Source organism: Agelaius phoeniceus, chromosome 9 (genome assembly GCF_051311805.1).
Source record: "Agelaius phoeniceus isolate bAgePho1 chromosome 9, bAgePho1.hap1, whole genome shotgun sequence".
NCBI lineage: Eukaryota > Metazoa > Chordata > Aves > Passeriformes > Icteridae > Agelaius > Agelaius phoeniceus.
Genome location: NC_135273.1, coordinates 3038877 through 3050947, shown reverse-complemented (window position 1 = coordinate 3050947; position 12071 = coordinate 3038877). Strand labels below are relative to the sequence as shown.

Below are 12071 nucleotides of genomic sequence, written 5' to 3'. Positions count from 1 at the left end.
AAGGAAGAATCAGCCCCAAAAAATCTCTCCCACCAAGACAAACTGAGACCCATAAAACACTGAGGATTTAAAGGTTGGTGTAACCTTAATTATTAAAGGTGATTTAGACATTATTAACCTTTAATTATTAAAGGTGATTTAGAAAAGGTGATTTGCTGAGCAGGGAGGTGGAGGAATTTATGATGACAGGACTGAATTTATTATGCCAGGGCTGGTGCAAGGAGCACACCTTGGATTTCACACCCTGCTGTATCCCACAGGAATTTATTTGCTTACAGATGTAAAACCATTCACCTGCTCTCCACAGTGGAATTTTCCATGCCATCTGCATTTCTAATCATGAAGGCACTAATTAGGTGGGAAGGCACCTCAAACCAGCTACTACTGATAAAAGTCCCTAAAAGAAAAGAAGGATTTGATGGATTATTTGGTGTCACCTCTTGTTGTCAGGTGTTGTTTCTTGTCCCGTTCCACCCAAGCTACAGGTCCTTTTCTGCCTGTAGAATTTTGCAGCTGATAATATAAATATAAATATAAATATAAATATATTGGTTTAGTTGAGGTGTTAGGGCATGGGATGGACTCGATGATCTTAAAGATCTCTTCCAACCTAGTCATTCTGTGAGTTCTGTGAAATATAAGTAATAAAATAAATATAAAAAATATAAATAAAAGAAATATAAAAAAAATATAAAATTTGCAAATTGCTGACTGGAAGGATTTTACATTTTATGGCTGTTGCCTACATTTCACCCACGTTTTGCTGTGAAAAAAATCACCCTGTACTATTCAGTAAGAAATTTTATTGGTGTCAAGTAATGGTATCAATTTTTACAGGATCTTTGGATTTTGTTACCTGTGTTTCAGACAGAGAATTGGGTTTTTTTTCCCCAGACATCTAGAAATCTCAAAGTTTAGCCATGTCTTAGATGGTAAGTCTGGTAGATAATATGTTCTTCTTAACTGTAGGACTAAATTCCCTGTCCCTGGATACCTGTGCTTGTTTTAGTGGGAATAGTTAAGAAATTTAACACATGGTGTGGGTGAGGTGGCTGCTTGCAGTGACAGGGACACAGCTGGGTGCCCTGTGTGGATATTTCTATATTTCTATATTTTAAAGCCCGCCTAGGCTGGTTGTATTTAAGTTTATACACGTGCCAAGTCTTACCTAGGCTGCTCCTGTTAAATTCAGAACTCCTGATGCTGATAACAGACACTTTTTAGTCATTTCATGTCACCTTTCACTACCCACAGTTTCACCTTGTGGTTTTCAGCAATTTGCAGAAGGAATCTGATAAAATGGGAGCATTCAAAAAGCAAACTGAGCTCATGTGGCTGCTTCAAATGGAGGTACCCCCTACTCTAGATACAAAAAAATTAGTATTTTAAAAACAGAAATATGTAAAGTACATAAAAAGCATCATTCTGGTTCCCCAAACCTTCTGTTGTGATTCTCCACACACAAAGCCCTGTTGCTGCTTTAAGGATTGAAATACATTTGTGAAGCTTTTCCTTTGCTATAGAGCACCAAACTGAGCTGGGGTGTATTTTGGTTATTTTGGTTTGTTCAGTTTCTCCATAAACATGAAGGTTGTGCTGCTATGAGGGGGAATAACTGGGAAAATGAAATACAATGACACTCCCTGAAGCCAGGTCTGAGTTTCTATCAATGCTTTTATTTTTGCTTAAGGAAACAAAAACCACAAGCAATGAGGAAACCATTGAATGTGATAGTCCCTTCTCCCTCTGCTTCAGCTGATAATTAAAAATTGCTGTTTTTACAGGTGAAACTGTGTTCAGCAGTGCTACTGAGAAGGCACAGAAGAGATCAGGTGTAATCACAGAGCAGAGATGAACTTTTTTTTTTATTTTTTGGATAATCCAAGTCTATGTATTAAAATACACATTTTGATTTGGGAATTAAGGAACCTGGAGCAACCTTGTAGAAGTTTAATACAAAACAGTAGTAAATATGCAAAATACAGGTGATAAGCAGAGCAGTGAGGCAAAAGGAAATAATATAAAATTTGATTTTTAAATGTAATTCTTTGTCATCCTTGGCTTCCCCCCAGCCCTGGGTATAATGCACTGCCAGTCTAATCAGGACAACAATGAGATGGTGGAATTTAATTACCAAAGCATCAAAAAGGAGATGGCACAGGGAGGCCTGATATCTGCTTTAATATGGACTGAGCAGGCTGTGCTTGAGGAAAATGAGGTTAAAACCACCACAGCTTGGTGATGTACAGTACTTCTTCAGTGAGAGGACTTCTCCCAGGTGGATACATCCCCTTTCAGCACAGAGATTTCTGGGAGATCTCAAACAGTAAGGTGAAAATTGAGATTACAGTACAGCTGCAGACACAGAGTGAGCCTTTGGTTACATGCAGGTCACACCTTGTGTGCAGGTATTGGGCATTTCACCCAGTTCCAGGAGAGATTTTGTCTTTTCACCCTGCCATATTTACTCAGAAGTTGGGTAAGGACCATTGAGATGGAGCTGTTTACACATTTCATTGATCTGCATCAGCACCCCTTAAAGAACAAAACTAAGAGATCTACATAGGACCAACAGAGCAGAATTATTCAAGTTCAGTGAAATATTACAAAAAAAAGGTTTCCTTTTTAGGAAAACTCAGCTATGGTAAAAATATCTACTACAGTGCACTGCACTGTAATAAATATTCAACATAAATTAATAATTTACAAGTACCTGAGCAAGTATACAGAGCACCATAGCACAGCACAGCACCAAAGGCAGTAGCTCAGAATTCTTAAAAATAATGCTGTTTTAAACATTAAAAGTTCTAAGTATTGTCATAGAAATGAACTCCAGCTGGAGTTGAAAGATAGTGCAAACTTCTGTCTTCACTTTTTAAAATAAAGGTGTCAGATTTTCATTTCACATCCATAGTGTTGCTGGACCTGGATACCTGTGGTGGATGTTTGGGAGCAGGCCTGTTGGAAAGAAAGAAAACAGCATATTGTTACTTAATCTCCATTTCTTTGGGTGCTCATCAATTTTGTACCTGATCAAAAATGTCAGTAATTCCAGGTGGTCTCCAAAAGCTGTAGGGGTCAGCTTGAAATGTTGTTGCTTTCAGAATTTCTGACTAGAATGGACAGCCAGGAGTTTAATCAAAGTTTCTTTGTGCAATTTTTTTGCTAAAATATAGGAGACAATATTGGTTCTATTTTTAATGTTTCTGAGCACTTCAGTGCTTTACTGGTAGAATTCTTGTAGCTTAAGACACCAGTTTTATCTTCCTTGGAGCTCACTTTATTCACAGGAAACTGAGGAATATTGGGCAAGAAAACAGCATTGACTAAACTCACTAACATTGGGTGTAGTTATTCCACTTCCTATTTTTTTCAAACCATTAGACTTTTGAAGTGCACAATTTCTATGCTTTTTGAATCTTTTGGGTAACATTTTCAGATGATGGCAACTGATGTTTCCTTGGGAAATAGGTGATGAGGAAATCACTTTTTTGGTGGCTGATTTTAGCAGCATTCAGTTCTCAGCCTAATTCAGATGGGGGGAACTGTGGAGAAAATTCATTTTTTATTGGTTAGTTTTGTAAATATACAGCCAGGTGTTTACAGTCAAGCCTTCACAGGTATTATAAATCCTCATATTCTGTGGGAGTCAGAGCAACTGTGCTGGTGAACTCCCAGTGAGAAGCAGCATGATGAGTAAAATTAGAGATGGAAATTATATTGGAAGTGGTTGTTGCAGCAGCTCCTTGAGCTGTTTTAGCCATGTTGCTGTGAAGTGCTAAAATCCAGGTGTTGGGATTGATACCTTTTTGGGACTGCCTAAAAACAGAGGCTAGACAAAACTAAGGGAATAAAAAGAGGTTAAATATATATTGAAGGGCGTTCAGGTACATTTTGGGCAGACAAGGCTCCTCAGGGACCACACCCAGGAATGGATGGTGGGGCACAGGTTTTCATACTTTTATGAAAAAGGGAAAATTAAGGGAATAAAAAGGGGTTATATTAATTGAAGGAACTTCAGGCACATTTTGGGCAGACAAAGTTCCCAGTGACTACACCCAGAAACGGATGATGGGTCACAGGTTTTCACACTTTTTAAAGTTTGGTCCATTTGCATATTGGGGGTTAATTTTCCAATTACAGCTTCAGTTAATGAAGTAATTTACCTCAAGTTTTCTCCCCCCAAAACTCACTTTTTTTTACACTTGTGGGCCCTGAGGCAGTGAGGTGTCCTTGATTGCCAGGCCTGGAGGAGAATTGTTGTGTCTGCCTAAACTGGGGAAGCAGCAGCTGACACTGTGTGGAGTTTGGGTTACACCCTGCTGAGTTACAGGATCACAGGCAGATGGGAAGCACAGGAGCTGCACTCCTAAGGCACGAGGATGGGGACTGACCTGGCAGGGCTGGCGTGGGGCAGAGCCCGGGGCCGTCCGGCGGGGCCCTGGCGCGCTCGGCCCAGCGGGTCCGCGGGGAGAGGCTTCCGAGGGGCGCTGGGCTTGGGGGGCTCCTGCAGGGAACACGAGCTCCTGTCAGTTCTCACAGGGGACAGCGCGCCCTCCAGCACACGGCCACAGCTCATGTCAGGCCATAGAACTGGGACTCACACGCTGGGCTGGCTGGGAGGGACCTTAAAGCCCACCCAGCGCCACCCCTGCCACGGGCAGGGACACCTCCCACTGTCCCAGTGATGCCTGGGAGGCTGCTGAGAACAGGAATAAAGAATAAAGCATTTAAAGGAATAAAGCAGGTATTTATTAAAAGGCCTTCACAGATACTCCCTGGGCAGTTCAAGAGCCTGGCCATGGCTCCACCCAAGATGGACAATGAGTCACGAGTTTTCACACTTGTATAAGTTTTGGTCCATTTCCATATTGGGGTTAATGTGGAAATGTTGTTGCTTTCAGAATATCTGCCTGGAATGGACAGGAGTTTAATCGAAGTTTCTTTGTGCAGTATTTTTGCTAAAATCTGTAGACTGTATTGATTCTATTTTTAATGTGGATGGACCCAAGATGGATGGCGTGTCACGAGTTTTCACACTTTTATAAATTCTGGTCCATTTCCATACTGGGGTAAATTGTCCAATCCCAGCTCCAGGTTATGAAGTCCCATCCTCCCAAATTTGCTTCCCTCAATTCCCTGCTATTTGCCCTTTTTGGGGCTGAAGCTGCAGCGGTGTCCTTGGTTCTGGGGCTGGAAAAGGATTGTTCTGTGTGCCTGAGCTGTGAGGAGAGCTGCTGGCACTTCATCTGGAGTTCAGAGTTGTACACTAATGCAGTACAGGATCTGGAAAATATGAAAGCTAAAACTTAAGGCATCACCAGGGTGTTCCAAGCCCCATCCAACCTGGCCTTGGACACTTCCAGGAGGCAGCCACCACTCTGGGTAAAACTGACACCTCATCCCCCCTCACTGTTTCCTCCTAGCACCTAATCTAAACCTAAACTGAAGATATGTTATGACCAGATAAGTTTAAATGAGTAAAAAGTAACTTATTTTTAATAAACTGGCACTCTAATTTTAAACCAAAGATTTAATACTATATTTTCATGATTTTATGACTTTTGATTCCTTGCTCTAGAAATGCAGGGTGCATCTCTACTGGACTCAATGCTTACTTGGTGGTAAATGGAAACAGCAAAGATTCAATACACAACTTTGTAGAAGCAGTTCTATAGAAAGGTGGGAATGCTTGACATGACTTTAAAATGGAAATTCAGATGGCCACAAAACCAAAGTGCCCCAGTCTGGTTTGGATTGGGAGCATCTGTGGAATCTTTTTTTGCTGTGCTTTCATTCAGTGGAATTAAAGGCTCCATTAATAAAGAACAGAAGTCATCTGCTGTCAGGCTGGGCCAGTGGCTCCTCTGGGTGGTCCCTGCAAACGGGGAAACTTGGCTGTTTGTGCTCCTTGTTATGGGGAGCTGGGACACATTAAGTGGCTTGCTCAGGGCACACAGATCTCTCCAGTTTATCCCCAAACTCATTTCAGATCTTTTTACCACTGGAGCTGCATAGCCAAGCTTTTCCCAAGGAATTTTATTCCTTATTTTTAGTTAAGGATCATTGGTAAAGTTAAAGGAAACAAGAAGAGCTTACAAGCATAATCCGATTAAAGATCCTTTGAAAGATGTGATCCAAGCAATCAGAGCATGAATTGCTCCTGAATAAAGTCCAACTTTTCATTATTTGTTTTGAGCATCCTTTTGTTTTTTTACTTTCCATGGCAAATATTTGTTCTTTCAAGAAGGAAATGCAGATTGATTATCCACAGGCATTTTGATAAGGAAGAAAATACATGAGCTTAAGTAAATCTCAAATTTGCCACAAACTACATTTTAGAGTTGCATGTAATGTCCACCCTCTGTTTAATTCTCTGCATAACAAGTACTAGTATTGATAGGTACATAGTCCCAACTCCTGATTTATTTATTCATTCATTTCCCACTCAAAAATGTCCTCAAGTTAAAATATCCTTAAGGAGGAAGCAGCCAAGTGTTTTGACAGGAAGTGTAATGTGGTGGCAAGCTGCTGGGAAAGGGTAAATGAAAGAAAAAAATTGAAAAGGGAACTCTGATAAAAATGGAGCTGGAGAATAAATGGTGGCTGAGATAAAGCAAAATGGAGCAGCACTTGATAGAAAGGAGATGCCACCAGGAACACACAACCCAAGGAACAGAGGAAAAGCTCTGTGAAGAAATAAATCCCACCCTCCCCCAGACTGATTACAGAATTATTATTCTGTTCTTTCTGTGCCACAGGAGCATCCAAACTTTGTGTGTTACCTCGTGTGGGGCCCTGCAGAGCCTTTGATGGGCTGGAATCTGCAGCACAGCTCAGGGTACCACCACAGCCCTGCTTCCCTCATTCCTTCCTCCACTCCTTCCCCTACAAAGCCTCAGCTCTTCCTCTCAAAGAGTTTATGGATGGATTTCTTGGTCCATTTTATATCCACAACCTGGCATTTAATGCATTCAGGCCCTGCTTGGGGAAGTGTTGTTTTAAACATTGGAATGAAAAAACACAATTCTCATACTGAGCAGCTCCAAAGACATCAGGTGCATGAAATTCCAGCTTTTTTCCACTGATTTTTGAAGAAGAAAGTGAAAACCCTCAGTGATTACAGCCAAGCTGAGGTGTCACAGGAGAGATTTCCCAGGATAACTGTGGCAGAAGGAGCAGAGCTGGGCTGAGCTTGGTTTTAGGAACAAGTAAAACCACTTTTTTAAGTGGTAAAATTTTGAAGTAAAAAAGTTCTATTCCCTGGCATTAGGATGAGCTGTAAAATTTGAGATATATTTTGGTAACAAGAGGATGAGAGTGTCAGAGGCAGCAACTGAATGCTAAAAGCACCAAAATCGAGGGGAAAGAGATCAAATCCAAATGCCTGCACTGAACCCATGGCTAGGATAAACCTGCACTGTTCCCTTGATTCACATGGGGCTCTGCTGATTTATACTGACTGTGAATCTGGCCCATAAATAAAGACTGTTTGCCTTGCAAGAGCATCTGAAAGAAGGAAAAGCTGTTTTTCAGTCAAAAAGATAATTAAATATTAAACTTGGCAAGAGCTAATTCGCTGAGGGTTTTTTGTTTGGTTGATTGGTTTGGTTTATTTCGTGTTGTCTTTGTTTTTTAACTATTTTACTTACAACTGAAGGCAATTTTATATAATTTACAGCACCATCCTGCAGCACTGAGCATCTGGGTGATATCCTGAATGTAGCAATGATTTTTCAAGTCCTTCCTCTTGCTCCCCTTCTGGACGTGCTTCCAAGAGAGAGCTGAAGCAATACATGAAGCAGTACTTATATTTATTATCCCAAACTCTTCTGAATTTACTTCTAACTCTTCTAATTTACTTCTTCCAAGATTTGAGGGAAAAAAATTGACTTAGGAATGAAAGATTTTCTCCCCACACAGTGTTTTTTGGTCCTTCTGACATAAAAAGTAGCTGTTTCTCACAATATTGAGGTTATGATCTAATTTTGAAAGAATCTATTCTTGCTCATTCTTTAGGCTGCCTTGAGCTGATCCCCTGTTTGTGTTCCATGCAGAGGCTGAAAATGGTGCAATGATATTTTGCTTGATGAAGGAACTGTCACAATGAATTTGAGCTGCCAAGCTGAGAAGCTTTTTGGCAGTTTCAGATCTGTCAGTCTTTGCTAGTGGTGGTACTGCAGGTCTGGTGTTCCACCTGGCACTCTGGGTGACATTTGGAGCACAAGGATTTTGGAACATGAGCTGTAGAGGGGAGCACTGGGCTGCTGTGATGTGCAGTGAGGCTGGGGCAGGTGCAGATGCAGTATCAGAATGACAAATGGCTCCTTTTCCTTTTCCTTGGAAAGCCTTTTCTCCATCCATATTCTGCTTAAGAAGCAGAAAAGCACTTGCACTTGAAATCTTCCCTATGACCACTGTGAATTGTGCAGAATGTTAGAGAAAATGAGAAAATGAACACTAAGACCACTGGAGCTAAAGACAAGCAAGAGGAATCAATATTGCTCCTGACTCCCTACAAAATTTATTTTAGAAAGAATCAGTGTTCCTTACTCCTCTGGAAAGGAAAATGACTGGAAACGTGGAAAAGGGAAGATAAAAAAGCAAATAAAACACAGATTGCACTTGGAAAAGTTGGTCTAACCTGAGTGATACAATGTTCAGGCTTAGAAAAAATTAAATCTAGAAACACTTATTTGCTACCACAATGGGCAGGGACACCTCCCACTGTCCCAGGCTGCTCCAAGCCCTGTCCAACCTGGCTTTGGGCACTTCCAGGGATCCAGGGGCAGCCACAGCTGCTCTGGGCACCCTCCCTGACAACTTCTCTGGGCAGCCTCTCTCATCCCTCTTTGTTTCTGACATTTTTCCAATCCCTTTTCAAAGCCCTGCACTCCAGCACTGTCTCAGAGCTGTCTCCTCCTATCCAGCACCAGGGAAGGGTCTCAAGCAGCTCTCAGGGCTCCTGCAGGTGTTAACAACTCCATTTCAACCTTGTACCACAGCCAGAACAGGAACAGCCTGGGTGCTTTGCACAGAAACAGTCACTCCAAAGTGCCACCAAAAGGGAGCAGCCAGTGACAAGGAAAGGCACTGTTTAATGCACACAGCTTCATCTACCCTGTCTATCGCCCTCAGATGCATCTTATTCAAAAATAAAAAATAAAAAATAATTACCATCTCTACTTAAACATTGCAGGGAAAGGTGGGTCTGCATGAAATAGTGGTTTTTGTGTCTGTGCCCTGGAAAACCAGACTGTGCTTCATGCAGCCCTTGGCAGGGCAGAAGCACATCAAGCTAAGACACCTTTTGCTCTTGCACATCACATCTGCAACATGACTCCCTAAACTGTCTCTCTGTGTCTGGCAGCTCACTAACAAACTGTGCAGCTCTCCCCTGCCTGGGCAGCTGCAGAGATGTGTTTGCCTCTAATGTCTTTGTTCTGTTGTCTTTTGAGTGGTGAAGGCAGAGTTCAGGATCCAAAATTTTAGGATCACAGCCCCACTAGCCACAAGGCAATTTTTCTACAGCACAGTTCTGAACTCACACAAAACATAAAGAAAATACTGTGGGAAAAGGGCAGCAAGAAAGATGAGAAAACACTTCATTTCTCCAGACACTCACAGAGTAAATATTACATAGAAGAGAATCAATGGTTCAAAGAGAACAGTTACCTGGGTGAACCTCAGTGAAGGATTAGCTGGCAGGGGTCTCTCAGGCCCAGCTTGGTGTCCTGGCAGCTGGGGAAGGGGTGGCAGGACCCTCTGGGGTGTTTTTAATGGTGGCACCTCGTGTGTCTTCACAGGGTCGCTGATGTCGATGATCTGATACGGCAGCGGCCGCCTGGGGCCCTCCCTCTGGGAAAAACCATCCACCAAAGTTAGAAATGCAATCATCCAACCAAAATTATACATTTCAATCATTAACCAAAGTTATACATTTCAATAATCCAACCAAAGTTACACATTTAAATCATCCACCAAAGTTAGAAATTTCAATCTTCTTCACCAAAGTTATACATTTCAATAGTCCAACCGTAGTTATACATTTCAGCCACCCAACCAAAGTTTTACATTTCAATAATCCAACCAAAGTTACACATTTAAATCATCCACCAAAGTTAGAAATTTCAATCTTCTTCACCAAAGTTATACATTTCAATAGTCCAACCGTAGTTATACATTTCAGCCACCCAACCAAAGTTTTACATTTCAATAATCCAACCAAAGTTACACATTTAAATCATCCACCAAAGTTAGAAATTTCAATCTTCTTCACCAAAGTTATACATTTCAATCATCCACCAAAGTTACACATTTCAGCCACCCAACCAAAGTTATATATTTCAATCATCCAACCAAAGTTTTACATTTCAATAATCCAACCAAAGTTATACATTTCAATCATCCAACCAAAGTTTTACATTTCAATAATCCAACCAAAGTAATACAATTTCAACCATCCACCAAAGTTACACATTTTGGTGTTAACTAAAGTTACTCATTTACACAAATCTTCCACCAAAGTTACTCATTTCAATAATCCAACCAAAGTTGTACATTTCAAGGGCTGGCACAGAATCACAGGATGGTTTGTTCTGAAGAGATCTGAAGGACCAGCATGTTCCAAGCCCTGTCTGTGAGCAGGGACACCTCCCACCAGGGAGCTGCAAGCCCTATCAAACCTGGCCTAGTGCTACTTTAAAATCCATGGGAGTGCCCTGCTTTTCTCTCCTAGAGACAAAACTATTTATTTTCTGCACTGGACAGCTCCACCTGTATTCAATGTGGAAGGCATAAATGAATTTTGAAGCCTACATCCTCTCCCATTTTACTTAATGTTAGTCCTACCTACATGATATTAAGTTCATGTAATTATTGCATTATAATAAATCACTTAATTGAGATCCAAAATACATGAGACCTTTTTTTGGTTTTCCCCCACTTAAAAAAAATATTTATGGACTCACTTTTTGTATGGCTGTATTTTGTGGCTTCACAATGAGGTTTTTACTAACACATACGGTATGAACATGATTTGGCTCAGATGAACTGGAAGGTCTTGCTGGACTCACAGACCTGCAATACAAACATTTAATTGTTGAACACAACGTTCTGCTTTGTAACATTTTCTTAAACAGGAGCCTCTTTTCAGGATGGGATTTTGCAAGGACTTTCTGCCTGGTTATAGTAAACAAGGAAAGTAAAAATTGTCTAGCACTCCTGCAAGAATAAAAATAAATATTGATTTTTTAGAAACCAGTAGTCTGTTAAATTAGCTTCTGCAATCTGTGGAAATGCAGCTTTGTAACACCCAGGAGACTATTCTAATGAATCTAACATTTAAACAGTAATGACCTCAAATAGGAAAGTTTCAGCTCACTCAGCTGAGTTTAGATAAAAGGCCATGCAGTGTAATGAAACTGTTTCAGACAAATGGAAATAAAGACAATACTTCCATCGCTGCTTAATTTTTCATCCCAAAAGGAAAGAGGGATATATTCAAACCAATACCTGTGTTATTTACTGCCTATCAATGAAATTAAACCAACCCAGGGAAAACACTGCTGATAATGGTGAATATTTTTTGTCAAGGCTGGTTCTTCCTAATACATCCACAGTGATGAGAATTGCTGTGTTTACTGCTTCCTTTCCTTAATATCTATTGGAATATAATTAGGGAAAATGGGCAAACCTTAATTTCTCTATTGTTGTCTTCTTGCTTGTAAACAACCACCTCATGAAAGTCTTCCTTTTGAGGTACATGATTGATCCAGCAAAGATAAGGCACAGGATGGTTATCAACACTCCTATGGTCAAGCTCTTATTGTCTGCAAAAAAAATCACATGGAGTTAACTTCTTCCAAGGGCCTGCTCACTGCCTGGCCAGGGTTTCTTTGCTATCTTCAAAAAACAAAAATCTTTCAGCAGTGAAATTATGATGGGAAGCTTTGTCATGGAAATAACCATGCTGTCATAATTTGACTATTGCCACCCACTGCAGCATCTGGCATGCAGAGGAGAGATCCATTTTGGTTTAGAACTGTATTGTTCATATGAAAGCAGACATT

General features: G+C 40.8%; 1 protein-coding gene across 2 annotated transcripts in view; it reads right to left on the bottom strand.

The window, feature by feature from the left end:
* Window positions 1-1656: 1656 nt before the first annotated feature.
* Window positions 1657-12071, bottom strand: part of ADAM12 (ADAM metallopeptidase domain 12) — a 185053-nt gene continuing 174638 nt past the window's right edge. For both annotated transcript variants that reach the window (XM_077182778.1, XM_077182779.1), the window contains 5 exons: window positions 11696-11831; window positions 10971-11079; window positions 9676-9858; window positions 4395-4507; window positions 1657-2958 (listed from right to left, as the gene is read on the bottom strand). In XM_077182778.1, coding sequence (XP_077038893.1) covers window positions 2898-2958; window positions 4395-4507; window positions 9676-9858; window positions 10971-11079; window positions 11696-11831 — 602 coding nt within the window. In that variant the 3' untranslated portion in view covers window positions 1657-2897. The remainder of the gene's footprint in view (window positions 2959-4394; window positions 4508-9675; window positions 9859-10970; window positions 11080-11695; window positions 11832-12071) is intronic.